This window comes from Sorex fumeus, unplaced genomic scaffold (assembly GCF_029834395.1).
Source record: "Sorex fumeus unplaced genomic scaffold, SorFum_2.1 ptg000041l, whole genome shotgun sequence".
Lineage (NCBI taxonomy): Eukaryota > Metazoa > Chordata > Mammalia > Eulipotyphla > Soricidae > Sorex > Sorex fumeus.
Window position 1 is genome coordinate 4,389,529 of NW_026606098.1, and position 19,698 is coordinate 4,409,226.

The 19,698-nt window shown below is 57.2% G+C and overlaps 1 protein-coding gene across 1 annotated transcript in view; it reads left to right on the plus strand.

Annotated features, from left to right (window-relative positions):
- The window catches only part of BACE2 (beta-secretase 2), a 69,313-nt gene that overhangs the window by 33,225 nt on the left and 16,390 nt on the right, over positions 1-19,698 (plus strand). Inside the window, exons 3-8 of the mRNA XM_056119514.1 lie at positions 2,991-3,207; positions 4,653-4,781; positions 5,521-5,655; positions 7,741-7,842; positions 11,335-11,484; positions 14,735-14,903. Of these exons, the coding sequence (XP_055975489.1) occupies positions 2,991-3,207; positions 4,653-4,781; positions 5,521-5,655; positions 7,741-7,842; positions 11,335-11,484; positions 14,735-14,903 (902 nt within the window). The remainder of the gene's footprint in view (positions 1-2,990; positions 3,208-4,652; positions 4,782-5,520; positions 5,656-7,740; positions 7,843-11,334; positions 11,485-14,734; positions 14,904-19,698) is intronic.

Below are 19,698 nucleotides of genomic sequence, written 5' to 3' on the forward strand. Positions count from 1 at the left end.
CCGAGTGCTGAGCTCACTTTCCAGCCTGAGTGTTATCCAGACAGTAAATAGATGAACCAAAAGAGCCCGTCGCTATTAACCATGCTTTGTGTTTTATATCCTGCTCGAAGTGAGAATAAATTAAATGTCTCCAAAGTTTGTCTGCCAGACATTTTAAAAATAAGTTCTCTCTCCGATTATGAAATGCGTTACACATTTCACAGAAAATGTGGGAAATGCTAGTCCTTCAAAATCTAATGCAGTTAAGCACAGTGCCTGATTTATGGAAATTTCTTGAGACCCAGAGAATAGGTAAACTTAGGGGTACCCCACTACTCATGAAAATGAGTGTTTCCCCTCCCAAATGCCACCTGTCAGAGTTGACTGAGTGTAGCACTGTAGCACTGTCCTCCCATTGCTCATTGATTTGCTCGAGTGGGCCCAGTAACATTGTGAGACTTGTTGTTACTGTGTTTGGCTTATCGAATGTGTCATGGTTAGCTTGCCAGGCTTTGCCATGTGAGCGAGATACTCTCAGTAGCTTTCCGGGCTCTCTGAGAGGGGTGAAGGATTTGAACCTGGCTCGACCGGGCCAACCACATCCAAGGCAAATGCCCTACCACTGTGCTATCACTCCAGCCCCCTGTGCTGAGTGTATTAGGGTTTTTTATTTTAAAAATAACTTTTAATAAAGGTTCTGCCATATGCACAAATCTTCCTTTTGCTTAAATTTTTCCAGTCAATGAAAATGTCTTAGAACATTGCTTTTTTGTGCTGTATAATATTCCTTTGTATGGTCTTACCCTAACTGACTGAATCGTTTCCCTCTCCCTGGGCATTGCATCTGTTATCATAGAATACAGTGGCTTAGAACAGAACACAGTTCTTTGTCCAGAAGCACGGTCTCTGAATTAAGGACTGTTCAGTGGGACTCAATTGGCCCTCCAGCAATTCTCAACCCACCAGGCAGACAGTTGGGTGTGAGGACCCGAGGGTGATGCTCAATGCTTGGGCCTGCTGGGTGGTGCTGGGGATCCAACAAATGTTGGCTCCATGCAAGGCTCTGCCTTCCCTCTGCACTCTCCCTCCTGCCCCAACATTCACATGTTCAAAGCTTAAGAGAGATACATGGAAGACCAAGAGCCGGGTCTCAGCCGAAGCTGGAGTGGGGGTTGGGGTGTAAATTAGGACAAGGGAGGAGTGGAAACGTGCCTTCCGCAGAGGTGGGGTGGGGGGGGACTGGGGACAGTGCTGGAGGGTCACAGGCACTGGGGACAGCATGGGTTGGAACAACGTGTGCCAGAAACTCGATCATAAATATCCTTGTAACTAACTTTGTAGTTCATGGTGATTTAATAATAATAATAATAATAAAATTTAAAAAACTAATTTCAAAAAAAGATACGAAAGCTAAAGGTGGTCGCATCCCTGGGATGACTCTGCTCCCTGGCCCTAGAGGAGACTGTCGGAGCCTTACACCAGCCCCTGCTGTGTGTGTCAGGATTTCCTGGTGGGGCACAGGTCAGACCTCCACACAGCAGATGGCCCAGGAACCCGGCACTGGAACGTGGGCACTTTCCCGGGATACTTCCTGGGGGCACTTCCCAGGGCCACTTCCTGGGGGCACTTCCCAAGGGCTCTTCCCAAGGGCACTTCCAGAGGGCACTTCACAGAGAAACTTCCCGGGGGCACTTCCTGAGGGCGGCTGGGAGCTGTCCCATGGACTCCGTGCTATACATGGTCCAGTTAGGTTTTCAACCTCAGATGGGTGCAGGAATTACTGGATGGTGAGATCAGAGCTATTCCACAGCAGGGAGGCCACTGGCCTTGCACACAGCCAACCCAAGTTCCATCCCTAACGTCCCACATGGTCCCCTGAGCACAGCCACGAGTGACTGTGGCCAGGACTGAGTGACTTGAGTGCAGAGACAGGAGTAGCCCCTGAGCACTGCAGGGTCTAACCCAAAAACAAAAGCAAAGAATTACTGGATGGGATGGGACACTTCTGGGTCTGCTGGTCCCAGGGCCCCCCAAGGCCACATGTTCTTTTGGCCCCACACCAGGCCCAGTAGAGCCACCTACAATCCCCTCCCTTTACCCCTCCCCGACTCCATCCCCTGCACAGTCCTCAGCCCCCAGCCCCCAGGGTGGCTCTGGCCTGTCCCGGAAACCCCAGCCTGGAGTGTCCCCGCCCCACCTGGTCCTGTCTCTGGGGTGTCCTGGCCGGCTGAGACTGTAGGTCCACACCCTGGGGGTGACCCGGGGCCCAAACCTTCACTGTCTCTCACACGGGCCCCACCTGGCTTCTCGGAGGGAGGCATGTGAACTTGGGGGTCATCAGCAAGGGGGGGGGGGGGGCGTGTGGGCCCTGAGGGAGACGCCTCGGGCTTCAGCCGTGACATGGAGTATGGATGAGTCTCAGCCCCTCTGCCACAGGCCAGCGGCCCAGTGGGTACTGGACTTGGCTGTTGGGGTCACAGATAAGCACAGTCAGGTAGAACCCCGCTTCAGGAAGTGCCCCCAGGGGCACAGCTCAGCCACTGCCTTTCTCTTGCGAGGGCCCCCCAAAGAGGGCCCACTGGTGAGTCCAGGCCAGCTGCAGTGGTCAGCACTAGAGTCCGAGGAGGGGGTCAGAGCCAGCCGAGCTGGACATTGCCTGGCCACTGGGCAGTGCCCAAGGAGGACCTCAGGGCCACACGTGGCAATGGCCAGGGGACCAGGAGGTGCTGGGGGTCGGACCCAGGTGAGGCACATACTGCGCATGTGCCCTACCCCCGTCCTCATCCTGCCCCCTGACCCCGAGTGCCCTATCCTGTCCTGTCTCCCAGCCCCTGGCCCACCCCGTGTCTCCCTCGTGCGGTGGCCAGCACCTGCCTGCCGTGCAGGTGACCAGTGGCAAGCATGGCTCTGACCGCACGCTCAAGGCAAGCGTCCATGTTAGCCACCAGGCTGCCCTGCGTGGACATGATCCCAGGACAGCCAGTGCCCCTTCCCTCTGTCCCCGGCCGCAGGTCCAGCACCTTCCGCCCCAAGGGCTTTGACGTCACCGTCAAGTACACGCAGGGCAGCTGGACGGGCGCCGTCGGGGAGGATGTGGTCTCCATCCCCAGAGGCTTCAACCGCTCCTTCCTTGTCAACGTGGCCACCATCTCTGAGTCCGAGAACTTCTTTCTGCCGGGGATTAAGTGGAACGGGATCCTGGGCCTGGCCTACGCCACTCTGGCCAAGGTGAGCTGGGCGGGAGGGCTGGGGGGGTCAGAGACAAGAGCAGAGGCTCAGCCATGAGGGGCGGCCATGCAGCTTCCAGAGGGACTCTCGGGTGCCGGCCAGCTCGAATCACCGGCGGTTGTATCTCTGTGCATGCCACGCTCACGGGGCCCAGGGCTGCTTCTGGAACCTTCTGCAGGGTCTACGCTCACACCATGTGGGTGTGTGCCCTTCATTCCCTTTACAGTTTCAGTAGGTTAAAGATTGCGAATTCCTTTTTTTGTTTGTTTGTTTTCTTTTTGGGTCACGCCCGGCGATGATCAGGGGTTACTCCTGGCTCTGCACTCAGGAATTACTCCTGGCAGTGCTCAGGGAGCCATATGGGATGCTGGGATTCAAACCCGGGTTGGCCGTGTGCAAGGCAAATGACCTCCAGCCCCGAAAGCGAATTCCTTTAGCCGGTGCTGGCTGAGGGGAGTCCTTAGGGCAGGAGAAGGAAAGGACGGTCCATAACTCAGACACTCCCATGAAGACGGCACTTTCAGGACAGGAAGGTGCCCCCGTGACTCAGAGGCCTCCTGTGGCTTCTGTGTCACCCCAGAGTCCCCCATCTGAAACCTGCAAGCCGAGGGACCAGCCGGGTTTGGGATCTGGGACTCCCTTCTTGGAAGGACCAGGACTTTCTCCCGAGAGAGAGGCAAAGGGTCCTGTAGACACTCGCCCCTTCCCCAGGGCACAGCTACACAGGGAGGCTTCTGGCTCACTCTGGGGTCCCATATAGACTTCAGGGGATTCACACTGAACCCCGAGTCCAGACCTCAGGTGGAACCACACCGTGTCCCAGGGTGAGACTGGCCATGGCCCAGCACCCCTGCAGCGTCCCCCCCGACATGGGACAAGAGAACCTGGGCTGTGAAGGCCTCTGCGAGACGCGGTTCCTCCTGGTCTAAAGTTCGCTTCTCCTCGGCCCCTCCCGCCGTGGCCGCTGCTGTGGGCAGTGCTCCTGCCGTTGACCCCAGTTCTCATCACCAGCTTGGTGGCAGTTTGGCTTATGAAAAAAGTCAGATGTAAAAGTGTGTCATCAGGGCTGGAGTGATAACACAGCTGGGTAGGCGTTTGCCTTGCACACAGCCAACCCGGGTTCGATTCCCAGCATCCCCTATGGTCCCCCGAGCACTCCAGGAGTGATTCCTGAGGGCAGAGCCAGGAGTAACCCCTGTGCAATGCTGGTTGTGACCCAAAAAGAAAAAAAAAAAAGTGTGTCATCAGCAGGTAGGGCTTCTGCCTCACACGCGGCCAACCCAGGTTCCATCCCCGACATTCCTTACGGTGACCCCTGCCAGGACTGACCCTGAGCATCAAACCAAAACAAAATGTCATCATGGCCCACCTGCCTGCATCTACACTGGCGCAACCACTCTGTCTACACTGGGTTCGCTGAGTCCCTTGCCTTCCTTCTCCTGCAGCCTTCCAGCTCCCTGGAGACATTCTTCGACTCTCTGGTGACCCAGGCGGGAATCCCAGATGTCTTCTCCATGCAGATGTGCGGAGCGGGGCTGCCCGTGGCTGGCACCGGTACCAACGGAGGTAGTCTTGTGGGTATCTTTTAGTCATAAAGGGGCGAGGTCGCAGGTGGGTGGGCCCTTCTCGCGTGGGGCCCCGGGGGAGCACGGAGGGAGGCCACCAGGGCCGTCTGGGGTGGGTCACCCAGGAGGCAGGAAGTCACTGCCCGTTCACCACTTCCCAGACTCCACTGGGGCTTCCAGAGAGCTCTGCAGGGTCTGGGGGTAAGGGGAGGGGGGTGTCAGGGGGTGGAGAGGCAGGAAGAATCCGCAGCCTGGATTTCGCCCACCCCCGTCTCTGATTTCCGTTTCTCCCAGGCAGGGCAGTCGAGGGTTTGAAGGAATACTCACATGGTCTTGAATACCAATTCGAATTGGGAAATTGGGAATAGTCTTTGTCCTGCTTTCCAGAAAGATCTGGGCGCAGGAAGCGTCCGCTCTTGCTTGCGGGACTCAGTGATTCTCCTTCTGTGCAACCTGCTACTTTACTGCATTTCTTTAGGGGCAAGCTCTCGATATTGCAGAGCTGCCTTTGAGTTGTATGTTCCGTGTTCCCCTAAGAAACCCGCGGGGGTGTCTTGCAGAGAGGGGAACGTCCTACAGTTTGATCTTTGGAGAACGGCCTCTGTCCCATCTCAAGAGCAGGGGAGAGGCCGGGGGAGGGGGGAGGGAGGAGGGTGGGGAAGCTCCCGTTGAGGCCGTGCCTTGCTGCGTGGCTTGCTGAGATGCTGTAGGTTTCTGCTCTTACCCCTACAAATAATTCCCTCCCCAGGTCCTGGGTGGGATCGAGCCCAGCCTGTACACAGGAGACATCTGGTACACCCCGATTAAGGAGGAGTGGTACTACCAGATAGAGATCCTGAAGCTGGAGGTCGGAGACCAGAGCCTTCACCTGGACTGCAGGGAGGTAAAGCACGCGGGGTGCAGGGGGCTAGGGCGAATCCCCGAGGGCTCATCTAGGCGCAGATCAGAGGTTCCTTACAGTAATACGGTCCCTTTCATATGGCCTTAGACTCCCTCGCCCAAAACTCTTCACTTCCTGCCAGCCACTGGGCTTCCAGGAGGGGTTCGTGTGGTGGTGGGGGTGGGGGGATGTCTCTGGAGGCTGCCCCATCCCGGACTCTGAGGCACAACCTCGTGTGAGCATCTGAAGCTGGCAGCTCTTACCGGCAAGAGACAAGAAATCAGCCAACTGCAGCCCTGCCCCATTCCCAGCTCCACCCTTGGTCCCGCATACGCTTCCCCAGAACACAGACTCCAGGAGGTTCTGGAGCCTGCCACCCTGTCCTCTCAGGCCCGCGCTGCCCTCAGGCCCTTTTCTGCCTCTCCTGGAGGACTGCCAAGCACGCCTGCGTCCCACTGTCCCACGCACGCCACACGCTCCCCCCGCACCCTGCATGGCCCAGTTCACCACACGCAGACCGCAGTTCCCGATGCCCATTCAGCAGGGCTCGCTGAGGCTCTTAGGGGCCCCAGTGAATCCAGCGGTGGGTCTCAGAAAAATCACAGATGGCGCAGGGCAAGTGTGCGCTAACGTGTGCGTACATTAGCAGTTTGGGGTGTGTGTACAGCGCAGTTTGAGATGTGCTGAGATGTGTGATGTATGTGGTGTGGGTGCATGTATGGACTTGAGTGCTGTGCCCCGTTTATGTGTATGCTGTGCATGTGAGTTTAGTGTGTTTGTGGCATGTCTGTGTGTGCTGTGCCTGCGTGTGCTGTGCCTGCATGTGGTATACATGTGTGCAGGTGGTATGTGTATGTATTTGGGTAGATGTGCCATGTATGGTGTGGTATGTATGTGTGTTGTGCAGTATGGTGTGGTAGGGCTGGAGCGATAGCACAGCGGGTAGGGCGTTTGCCTTGCACCCAGCCAACATGGCCGACCCGAGTTCGATTCCTCCGCCCCTCTCAGAGAGCCCGGCAAGCTACCGAGAGTATCTCGCCTGCATGGCAGAGCCTGGTAAGCCACCCGTGATGTATTCGATATGCCAAACACAGTAACAACAAAGTCTCCAATGGAGACGTTACTGTATATGATATGTCTACATATCACAGACACTGTCATATGTGTGTGGTGCATTGTGGGGATTCATGTATGTGGCATGTGTGTGGTAAATGTGTGTATATAGCAAATGCAGGAACATATGTGTATACGTGTGTTTGGCGTTTGTGTGCTCTAGTGCATGTGATGTCTATATAAAGTGTATATGCTGATATTAGGACATACATATGAGCTGTATGCTTGGTGTGAGTGTATATATATATATGTGCTTGGTGTGTTACATCTGTCATATATGTGGGAATGTGTGCATATATGCATGCGATGTGCATTTGATGTAGGTAGGTGTGCGTGATGTGTGTTTGGAGTGTGTACATGTGATATGTGTGCATGTATATATGTGGTGTGTGCAAGTGTATGGTGTGTGTATGTGGTATGTGTGTTTGGAATGTGTACTGTGTGTAGCGTATGATATATTTGTGCATGTAAGTGTGGTATATGTGCGTGCATAGGTATGGTGTGTGTGGAAAGTATAATGTGTGCTGTGTGTTGTGTATAAGTGTGCACATGTGTATATGGTACATGTGTGCATGTGTGTGATATAATGTGTGCTGTGTGGTATATGTATGCATATGTGTATGGTGTATACATGTGTGTGCGTGTGTGTGGTATAATGTGTGCTATGTGGTACACGTATGCATGTGTGTATGTGGTACGTGTGTGCATGATGTGGCATACTGCGAGCTGTGTGTATGGTGTGTGGGAAGTGAGTGCACATGTGTATATGGTACGTGTGTGTGTGGTGTGTGTCTCCAGGCCCTCTCACGCGTGCACAGAGGCCCACAGCCCATTCTCTCCCGCTCCCCATCGTGGGAGAAGGCGCTTCCCCTGTGGGCTCCGTGGCAGGGTGCCCGCCCACATGGGGAGCTCTGGAGGGCGGCGAGTGGGGTCCCGGGCATGTTCCCTGTCCTGTGCTCATCCCACCTGTTGCAGTACAATGCGGACAAGGCCATCGTGGACAGTGGGACCACACTGCTGCGGCTGCCCCAGAAAGTGTTTGACGCCGTGGTGGAGGCTGTGGCACGCACATCCCTGGTGAGTGGGCGGGGCTGCGGCCTGGCATGGGCACCGCAGTGGGCAGGGGACAGCATGGCCAGTCAGGGTCTGATGTGTGTGCTGTCAGCAGCCCCAGGCCCTCCTGGGCATGGCTGCAGCTGTTTTCCTCTCCCGGAGATTAAAACCCTGCCACGTGGCAGAGCCGCAGAACCAGTGTCCTTGAAGGTAAACAGCAGTCAGGGTGTGGGCGGCTAGGACAGCAACACGTGCATGGAGCCCTTCCTTCTGTGGCCTCTCGTCCACACAGTGCTGGGCTTAATTCTCCTGGAAGTCACTGCCTGATTCCAGGAGACACGGGGCCACGGGCCAGTCATTGTGGTTTCTCGGCCCTGTCGTGGACCCCCGGTGGCCCGATTCCTGGGGGACCCACGTCCGGGCCTAAAGCAGTGCCCCAGTCAGCAGGTCTTGTGGGCCGGTTTGGGTGGAATTAGCCTTGGTTCCTGCCGCCACCGTGCACTGAATGCTGGAGTGAGGATTTGTGCCCTTGTGTTGGCGGGCTGGGAGACAGTGCGTGGCAGGGCCCTCAGCAGGTCAGAGCTCCTGTCTCAGCCGGTCCACCTGGCTTCCAGGGAGGCTGTCACGAAGCCCCAGGCCAGGAGCCCACAAACGCACCCTTTCCTGCAGAATGCGTGGCCACTGCGTGCATGGCCGATTCCTGCCGGGATTCCCGGCAAAGGTGAAGCTGGCTTTGTCGCCGGGCAGGGAACAGGCTCTGCGTCAGAGCCCCCAAACTCACAGGGAGCTGGGGGGGAGAGTGGCGGGAACAAAGACGATGGGTACAGAGCAGCGGCCACTGCTCTTGGCTGAATCTGCAGGCCAGAGGCCCGGGAGGGCTGTGGCAGGACAGCAGAGACCCCGGAGGGTGCCTGGGCCTGAGCTGCAGGCTACCACCCTGTGCTTCTGTCACAGAAAAGGCAGCGGCAGAACCCAGAGACCCAGAATGTTCCAGGCTGTGGGCGCTGTGTCGCTAGAGGCATGTGTGCCCCCATCCCCCACCCCCCAGCGCAGGCCCCTGCGGAACTGTCACTGACACCCATGAAGTCACCGGGACAGAAAGCCACGAGGCAGGGTGACGCCAGCCGCGACTCCTCTAAAATTAAGCTCTGACTTCAGCACCCACGGGAGGAGGCTGGGAAGGGGGTTTCGGCGGACTGGGAGGGAGAAAGGGAAAGAGGGAGGGGCGCCGGACTGCCAGCTGCCTGAACCTTCTTCTTTCTCATCTGCAAGGCACGTCTGCCCACGGTCCCTTTTTATTTATTTATTTATTTATTTATTTTTATTGAATCACCGTGAGATCCAGTTACAAAGCTTTCATGATTGAGTTTCAGTCGTGCAGTGATTGAACACCCATCCCTCCACCTGTGCACATTCTCCATCACCAATGTCCCCAGTATCTCCCCCCTCCACCCCGCCCCCCACCAGACCCTGCCTCTGTGGCAGCTCCGTGGCAGGCACCTTTCTTCTTTTTTTTTTTTTTTTTTTGCTTTTTGGGTCACACTGGCGGTGCACAGGGGTTACTCCTGGTTCATGCACTCAGGAATCACTCCTGGCGGTGCTCGGAGGACCATATGGGATGCTGGAAATCGAACCCGGGTCTGCCGCGTGCAAAGCAAACGCCCTGCTTGCGGTGCTATCACTCCAGCCCTGGCACCTTCCTTCTTACTCTCTCCTTCGGGGCATCCTGGTCTGCAGTACAGGCACTGAGAGGCCACCATGCTTGCTCTTTGGTCTCCTTTGAGCAGCGCCTCCCAGGCCCCCTTCTCGGTTCTGAGCCAGGCTACATAGCTGTGGGGCCCCTGTGCTGTGGGTGCAGCCAGGGAGTAAACTCAGGGCCTTGCGGGCTTGTGCCCTACCCCTTGGGCCACCTGACCCCTGCCTGATCTTTGTATTGACAGGAGCCCACTAGGGGCGCTGTGCCCACCCTGCCCTCCAATGCCTCCTGCTTTGGGGTGTCCACCGGGCAGTGGGCTGGAGCTGGCCCAGCGCAGGGACGGGTGCTCCTCTGCCACGTGGAGCGTGTACCTCCATGGAGGGAGTGTGTGCTGAGCCCTGGGGTGGCCCAAGCCTTAGCCCCCTCCCGGGATGGGGAAGGGCAGCCCCTCCCCCAGCACAGGAGTCTTCCCGGGACTCCACTGCCGAGAGACTTAACTTTTGTAAAAATGCGGAACACTGGGGCTGGAGCAATAGCACAGCAGGTAGGGCGTTTGCCTTGCACGTGGCCGACCCAGGTTCGATCCCCAACATCCCATATGGTCCCCTGAACACTGCCAGGAGTAATTCCTGAGTGCAAAGCCAGGAGTAACCCCTGAACATTGCTGGGTGTGACCCAAAAAGAAAAAAAAATGCAGGACACTGGTTTTAGAGACCGACTTGGTTTCCCTCGAGCACTGCAGGGGCAAACCCCAGAGCACAGAGCCTGGAAATCATGTGTAGCCCCCAAAAGCAAGACCCCCAAGAGGAAGCAGAAGCCGCTCCATGCCTGGGATGGGTGGAGGCAGACCCTAGCTTCTCTGTCTGCCCCCGGCGGGGTGGGGAGAGCCGTCCACCAAGTGGCAGTCAGGAGGCCCTGTGCCTCATCCTCGTACCCCTCACTCCTCCCCGCCTCCCCCACCCCTTTCTGGGAGTCTTCCTCACCACCTCACCCCTGGGCAGGTCCTGACATCCACCCTTGCCTCTGACACCCAACCCCACATCCCAGCTGCCTACCCCGGGGCCCACCACCTTCAGCATCCCCCCAGGCCTTAGTGATCTTCCACGGCATGGCCCTGACACAGACCCCCTCCCCGAGCACCCCCGCTCCCCTCCAGCCCAGCCAGTTCTCATGTCCACTCCCTGCCCCGCCCAGACCACATATCCCCCCACCACCATGTCCCCGGCTGACTCCGGGTGCTGGTGACATCGTCCGTCCTCCCATCCCCGTGAGAAGCTCTCAGCCCTTTGTTTTTGCCAAAACTCTTTCCTGGTACCAGGGAGGAGAGGAAACAGGAGTTGACCTCTCACACCAATAACACTGCCTGTTAACTGCTCCAGAGAGAGGGTCAAGGAGGAAAGAGGCACAGTGGGATACTCACCTCTCAGAGGAAGATGTAGTCATGGAGGACTTCCTGAAGGAGAAAGCATATGCCGATGTGGGAAGCAGAAGGGGGGGCGTGAAGAAGGATGCAAAGCACACCCAGGGCTCTCCCCAGGGCAAACTCACCGGGCCTGGGGGATCTGGACGCCTATCATAGGGTCTTCCGAAGGGCACGCCTTGCTGTGTAGCCCTGGGCAAGCCCCACTGTCTCTGTGCTCAGGTGTCCTCACCTGCAGGTATGGCTGATGCCAGAGCACAGACGGAAGCCTTTGGGGTGATTTAGGCGGATCCTTAATGCAGATGCCCATCCAACATGGTCAGCTGTGTCTGTCCCTGCGGGCATCTCTGAGGCTGCAGCCAGGCCAGTGACGTTTGCTCCGTGATCCGCTCCCGTGCAGATTCCAGAATTTTCCGACGGCTTCTGGCTGGGATCCCAGCTGGCCTGCTGGACCAACGCAGAGAGCCCGTGGTCCTACTTCCCCAAGATCTCCATCTACCTGCGGGGCGAGAACGCCAGCACCTCCTTCCGCCTCACCATCCTGCCTCAGGTGCGCTACTGCCACAGGCCCCGAGACCCGGCTGGAGCCCTGACGCCCCCCCCCCCCCACCATGCTGGGCGCGCGGCCACCAGCCCTGGGACTGTCACCGAGAGCGGCCTTCGGGAAGGGCTGGGGCTCCCGCCGTGCCAGGCATGGAACTTTCGGGGGCTCTCGGGGAGACCCCCATCCCACAAGGCTCTGGGTCACCATGGCAGAGGGAAGCCGCGGGGCCCAGTCAGCCTCTGTGTCCTGCACGGAGTGTCCACACCAGGCCCAGGGCGGTCGGGGTTGGGCCCCATCTGCCATCCCCTCCCGGGCTTATCACTTTGTGGGTTCCAGGAAGAGTAGAGACAGGAGGACACTCCTGGTCCAGGTGTGTCCCGCCAACTTCCTGTAGAGACCCCAGCCCTTGGGAGACCCCCACCCCTCTCTCCCGGGTCACTCTTCCCGCCTCCCCTAGACCCCTGGTGTGGGAGTCTGTCCACCAGAGTCACGGTTCTTTCCCCGTCTGCTCCTTCCCTCGCTCCAGCCCTCCAAGAAGCAGCCCGAGAGCATCCAGAATGTTCTCCATGCTCCTCCTTGACCCTTTCTCTCTTCCATTTGATTCTGTCATTTTCATTACTCCCCCAGAAGTGCTCTGGCCTGACTCGGGCGTCGCACTCAGGGATCACCTGCAGGTGGGTCCTGCCCTCGCGGCTTGGGCCAGGGGCTCCCCACTCTGCTGCCCCTCAGCTGACCTTCATGCGTTTGTGTGTGTGTGTGTGAGTATGCATGTCTTTAATCATGTTTGTGTGCTTGTGTGGTATTGTGAACAAGAGTGAGTTCATATATGTAAGTATGTACATGTACTTATATGCTTTGTATTATGGTACGGAGAATGTGTGTGTGTGTGTGTGTATGCAGTGTGAGTGTATGTGTATGTTTTTGTGAGTGTGTATTTTGTGAGTGTGATAGCACAGTGGGTAGGGTGTTTGCCTTGCACGCGGCCCACCCAGGTTCAATTCCTCTGCCCCTCTCAGGGAGCCCGGCAAGCTACCAAGAGTATCTAGGCCTCACGGCAAAGCCTGGCAAGCTATCCGTGACGTATTCGATATGCCAAAAGCAGTAACAACAAGTCTCACAATGGAGACATTACTGGGCCCGCTCAAGCAAATCAATGAACAACGGGAGGACAGTGACAGTGACAGAGTGTGTGTGAATATATGTGAGTCCGAGTGTGTGTATGTATATGTGAATGGATGTAAGTAGGTGTGTGTCTGTATGAGTAATGTGTGTTATATATGTATGTGTGAGAACACGTATGTGTGTGAATAAGAGTGTGTGTATGTGTATAAAAGTTTACATGTGTATATGTGTGTCTATGTGTGAGTGTGTGAGTATGAGTCTGTGTGTGCATCTATGAGTGTGTATATGTGTGTACACATGTGTATGAGACTTTTGTATGTATCTATGCATGTGTCTATGTGTGAGTGTGTGGGTGAGTCTCTGTGTGTGCATACATGAGTATGTGTATATGTGTGTACACACGTGTATGAGACTGTGTCTATGCGTGTGTCTGTGTGTGAGTGTGTGGGTATGTGTCTGTGTGTATGTGTACAAGAGTGTTGTACCTGTGTGTATATCTGCTTGTCTGTGTGTGCCTATGTGAGAATGTGTATCCCTGTGAGTGCGTGTCTGAGTCTGTGTGTGTGTGTGTGTGTGTGAGTGTGAGTAGTGTGTGTGTCTCCTGCAGAACCTTCGTGTGTTTGGGCAGCATCCTGAGTCCGCTCCCTCCTCTCGGCCCCTCTATGCTCCAGCCTGCCAGACCTTCCCCTTCTCACAGGCGGCACCTCCTCCCGCCCCCTTTGCTTTTGTCTCATCTCTGTTTGATCTTCAGTTACCCCAGGACCCTCCATCTTCCCGCTTCCTGCCTCTGTGTGTGCAGCCAGGGAAACAGACTCCAGAGCACTGTCGCTGCCCAGTGAGTCTAAGTTCAGACTCTGGGCTGCAGAGCCGCTGGCCTGGGCTTCCCCTGCAGCCCTTCTGGCCTCGCCTCACCCCCAGGTCAGCCTGGCCATGTCCTCCCAGGGTGAACAGCTCCTCCTGCCCCTGCCCAGAGAAGCCCCCCGCACTGGTCCCTCCCGCTGCCCCACACTGACTCTGTCCTCCACACCCCCCCAGGACCCCTCCTGCCCTTCGAGATGTGCTTCGGGGGCCGTTGATGCAGGCAGTGCTCACCTGACCCCACGGTCCCAGGGACAATGGCTAAGGTGGCCGGACTGGAACCACGCGGGCAGCTGCAGGACGGGCAGGAATGCCCAGCCCCACCTCTGCCCATTGCGTGGAGAGGCCGTGGTAGCGTCAGTGAAGACATGAACTAAGAGGGCATGGGGCAAGGTTGGGTGGTCCTGAGGATGGGGGCGCTTTCCTGCATCCCCCTGACAGGGGAGAGCCAGGCACTGGAGCCCTGCAGTGAGGTCACCGCGTGGGCCGGGAAACATCCCAGTGTGGACACGGGTGGCCACGAAGCAGCAGTGAGGACAAAGGCTCACGGGGCATTTCGAGTGGGCATCAGCAGCAGATGGGACTCATCAGACGCCCCCTTTTATTTTGTCCTTTTGTTTTGGGGCCACACCCAGCTGTGCTCAGGGGCCAGTCCTGGTGAGGTTCAGAAGCCAAGATGGAGTGTGGGGGACGGAACCCAGCTCCACTCACGCACCCCCCACACAGGGCGAGGTTCCTATTCCAAGGGCACCTTCTTCAGAAATAGTTCACCCCCACAGAGCAGGGACCCAGAGGTTTGTGTGCCCAGTCAGAGGACAACATCTAAACCGGATTGTTCTTTCTGGTGGGGGTGTGGATTTCAAGCCCCACCATCCCTCCCGGCTCTGTGCTCAGGGCTCACTCCTGACTCAGGGCTCAGGGCTTACTCTTGGCTCTGTGCTCAAGATTCACTCCCAACTCAGTGCTTGAGGCTCACACTGACTCTGTGCTCAGGTGACATATGCGTTCCTGGGAGAGGGTCCAATCAGGCTTGGCCGCATGTATCACAAGAGCCTTCGCCTCTGTGCTCTCGCCCCAACCAACATGGACCATACTGAGTATCCAATGAAGGGCTGTGGGGTGGATGGACGATAGCAGACAGTCTCCTTCCCCGGGCATCCGTCCTGCCCAGTAGGGCTCATGCCCACAGGGACAGATCAGCCCTGCCTGGTGCTCCCTTGTCGGCGGGAGGCGCAGCCCTGGGCCGGGTCTGACTCTGCCTCTTGTGTGCCCGCAGCTTTATATCCAGCCCATGGTGGTGGCCAGCCTGAGCTACGAGTGCTACCGCTTCGGCATCTCCCCGTCCAGCAACGCGCTGGTGATCGGGGCCACCGTCATGGAAGGCTTCTACGTGGTCTTCGACCGAGCGCGGAAGCGGGTGGGCTTTGCCTCCAGTCCCTGCGCAGGTAAGGGGGCCGCTCGGGCGGGGCTGCTGAGAGTGTCCGGCGTCCTCTCGGCTCCAGACAGACAGGGTCTTTGCCAGTGCCCGTCCCACTGTGCGTCATCTCTGCAGAGCTACATTGCTCCGAGCGGGGCTGCGGGGACAGCCCATGAATGCTGGCATCAGGGCTTGGCCCGGGAAACACTCCCCAATGTCAGTCACTGCAGCACCACGGAGATAGTGAGGAGAGGTGGGAGGCGTGGCTTGCACGCAAGTTTGCACCCCAGGCTTGACCCTGGGTGCCACAAGGCCCCCTGGGCACTGCTCTGGGCACAGAGCCAGGAGCAGCCCCTGAGCACTACTGGGTTTGGCCCAGAACCTCCCAAATACAAACAGAACAGAGATAAGTGCACGTATGTATGTAGCACTATCACCCTCAGCTCCCAGCATTCCACACCTGCTCCAAAACACTCCCTGCACCTTGGGCATGAATCACAGGGCTTGGTGGTGGGGGGGGGGGGGGGGGTCAGCTAAAGAGAAACGAACCCGTCCAGGAAATGTCTCCCTTGTGGAGTTCCTCCCGTGCCGATGGTGACCCCAGTCCACTCCACAGATCTGCAGAGACCCCGGGGGAGCTAAGCAGGGCGCTGTCGCTTGGACACAGACCTGTCTGCGGATGTCAGAGTTTGCTGCAGACAGACTGTCCCAGGGCACCGGGTTCAAGAGGACAGGCAGCACCTTTGTGCGAACCAGGAAAGGGATATGAGATTCATTGCTGAGATGAGGAGAGAGTGAGAGAGAGAGGGAGACCGAAAGAGAGAGGGGGAGAGAGGGAGAGGAAGAGGGACAGAGAAGGAGGGACAGAGAGAGGGAGGGAGAGAGAATGAAAGGGGGTGGGGGGCTTGGGGTAGTGGCTCAGAGGATCACAGCTGCCCACAGCTTTCCAGCACCTGGGGAAAGGCTGGGTTTCTCTATTGGGGAAGATGGGTCTTATAGAGCAGGGCAGGTACTTGCCTTGCATGCAGCCAACCCAGGTCTGACCCCTGGCACCCCAAAGCTCCCCGAGCACAGAGCCAGGGACTCTGCACTCAGCCCCGAGCACCCCCGTGTGTGACCCACAGGCAGAATGAAGCCTCAGGGCTGTGCTGGCACCACACAGGCTGGGAAGACACCGTGCAGCTGCGGCCAGGAGGGACACAGAGGGGCGGCACTGCAAGGGGCCGGGGGGGGGGGCGCATGTAAGGGGCAGTGGGTCCAGGGGTCTGAGGGGGAAGCGGCACTGTAAGGGGCCGTGGGTCCAGCAGCACTGCGGGGCCTCTGTGATCACGAAGCACCTGGGAAGTTGAGAGCCAGGACCAAGGACCCGGCACAGAGTCTCTGGCCCCACTGCCCTGTGTGGGAGGGAAGAGCAGGTCTTAGTTCTGAGTGGGAACACAGGACACATCATCTAAGGTCGAAGGCCACCCCCTCCCACCTGGCCTGTCTCTGCAGGAAGTGCAGCAGCATCAGGATTGATGAGCTCTGCCCTGGCACCAGCAGCCCTGCAGGGCAGGAGCCCCTGAGTGGCCCCGCAGGGCAGGGGTCACACTGCACCCGAACTCCACTTGGTCTGCAGGGCGTGTGGGATGTGATGCCCCCACTTGGGCTGTGGCCATGGGCATCACGGTCTCAGGCACCGAGGGTTGGGGGCACCGTAGTCTTGGGCATTGGCATCTTGGGTGCTTTCATCTCAGCGTCTGGTCATGGTTGAAGGTGCTGTACTCTCAGGCACCGTGGTCTCAGATGCAGTGATCTCAGACTCTGTAACTCTCAGACACCACGGTCTCGGGTAGTGTGGTCTCGGGTGCCGTGGTCTCTGGCATCATGTCTCAGGCACTGTGGTCTCGGGTGCCATGGTCTCGGGTTCTGTGGTCTCAGGCACCGTGGTCTCAGGCATTGTGGTCTCTGGCATCGTGTCTCAGGTGCCATGGTCTGGGGCTGGAGCAGGGATTGCTCTTTGCAGGGAAAGGAAAGGCAGTCCTCCCTCCACCCATGCTCCATGGTTCCTTATCTGCCCTCACAGACAAGCATCTCAAGAGGGAACGGAATAGTGAAGTCAAAGATCTCTGCTGAGGGAGCAGGAGGTGGAGGGGGTGGGGAGACGATGGGGTCAGAGGGAAGGAGAGAACATGGGCTTCCCCAGAGGGAAGGAGCCGAGGGCAACCCATGAAGTGAAAGGAAGGCCCCACACAGCCAGGGGAGCTGCTCTGAACCCTGTGTGGTCTCCACATTCTGCCCTTGACCTTTGGATCCTGCTGGAGCTTCTCCTCACTAGAGGCCCAGATCTCAGGGTGCACTAGAGCCCTCAGGGCTGATGGCGAGCAGCCCCTGTAGGTCATATCTTGATTTCACTCCTTTCCAGGAATTCCCTAGCCTGGGCCCTGTCTGCTGGCTTTCACTCGCAAACGTGCCGCTGCCTGCCGGGTACCTGACCAGAAACCCCCCCCCCTCCCCACCAACACCGTCGGCTTCTTTTAGCCCAGAACTGACGCAGTGTCCCCACGAGCCCTGTCCTCTTGCTAAAGCCATGGCTGGATGGGCTACCATGGCAACCGAACACTCGCCCTTCCTGGCCGGCCGAGCCCAGCTGCCCTCCTGCAAGGCTGCTGCGCCTTCTCTTCCCAGCGCTGCTCGAGGTGTGGGGTCGGAGGCACTGGCTGTCCCACAAGTGCTCAGCTATTAAAGTAATGACATCCCTTGGGCTGCAATCAGGACCCAGACAGGCCCGTGGCCCAGAATAAATGGGAGGCTTGCCGCCCCTTTTTCTTCTGTCAAGTGTTTATTTTTCATTGATAACATGTTTTGAATCACAATGGAAACATTTAGCCCCCACCCATGCTGTGGGACAGGCCCTTGAGGCGGGACTGCATCCTGAAGCCTGGCAGAACGAGTCTGCAGTTCCTCCTGGTCTTCAGGGCTGGCCGCACAGGTCAAAACCCCTCCTGCCTTCCCCAGAGTGTCCCCAGGTCCTGGGGTCCACTGCACTCTCCTGCTCCAGACCTCCACATGGCCCGGACCAGTCCCTCATATACACACACACACACACACACACACACACACACACATACTCACACACACTCACACAGATTCACACTCACACACACTCACACAGATTGACACTCACACACACTCACACAGAAAATCACACACTCATACTCATCTACACACACACACTCACATACTCTCACACATACATACATACACACACATGCATGCACACACTCACACATACTCTCACACATGTACTCACACATTCATACACACACACTCACGCTTACACGCACACACACTCACACATGCTGACACACACACGTACATACATGCATGTGCTCACATACACGCACTCTCTACCCTGCAGTGTAGGCATGCTGGAGCCATGGAGCTGGAGGCTCTGGGCCAGGGGCTTTGTCCAGGATCACTCACTGACCACGTGACCACGTGGTTCAAATTTTGTAGGAACTGAGGTCAGTGGGAGAGGTGGGGTGCCAGGAAGAGAGAGAGAGAGAGGGAGAGGGAGAGGGAGAGGGAGAGACGGAGAGACAGAGGGAGAGAGAGAGAAGGAGAAAGGGGGGATGAGGGAGGGAGAGAGTGGGAGAGAGCTCACTTCTCAGCGTGACTGTAGGTTTTTTACTTTCACTCTGTGGATCATTCTTTGCTTCCTTCCCCCTTGGAGAAGCCTGAATACACTTTGGCCTCAGACTCTCTGTCTGTCTGTCTGTCTGTCTGTCTGTCTGTGTCTGTCTGTCTGTCTGTCTCTCTCCCCCGTTCCTCCTTCCCACTAGATGACTTGTTCCCTGCCCACCCCCCACGCCGCCCACTCATTCAGTTCTGTCTGGATTTGGGCCACCCAGCACCCGTGCTGAGGCCCACTCCACCTCCATGCCCGCTCTGGGTTCTGTTCTGTCACGTTGGCATCATACCTGTGCCAGCACCTGAGTTAGTGTTAATGGGTTTAGCAAAACCCGCTGTTGGGTGGGAGCCTGAGTCCTCTTGAGTGCTCCCTGGCGGCCGACTCTGTCCTTTATTCAGCCTGCCAGGAGCCCTGAGGAAGCTCTGGTGGGGTTTGGTCCCAACTGCTGGGGTGTGACTGACTGGGAACAGAGTCAGCGTGGCCGCCCACATCTCCCGGCTTTGGGCTGCCTGTCCTGGGGCAGCATTTCACAGTTTCCTCTAGAAAGGTCTGCCGTGATACTAGACTTCTCCACCTCTCTACTCTGGCTGATCCTTTGTTTTTTTGTTTTTATTTATTTACTTATTTTTGCTTTTTGCATCACACCCGGTGATGCACAGGGGTTCTTCCTGGCTCGTGCAGTCAGGAATCACTCCTGGCTGTGCTCAAGGGGACCATATGGGATGCTGGGAATCGAACCCGGGTCAGCAGCATGCCAGGTGTACTATGCTACCTGCTGTGCTATCACTCCAGCCCCTCTGGCTGACCCTTATAGGAGACTAACTCAAACTCTCCTTGAGTGAGTTACCTCATAGGCGTGTGATAATTTTTGCATATTGACCTTCAGCCATCGTTATGATTTATTTTAAAAATAATTAGGATCGTTGGATTTTCTGTGAAAGCAGTCATGACACTCAGCAGATAATACCTTTTTTGGGGGGAGGAGGGGGTTGCTGGGGTCACACCCAGCAGTGTTCAGGGCTTACTCCTCCTGGCTCTAAGCTCAGGGATGACTCCTGGTGGTGCTGGGGGGGGACTCTATGGGGTGCCGGGGATCAATCCCAGGTCAGCTGTGTGCGAAGCAAGCACCCAACTCACTGACACCCTGCAC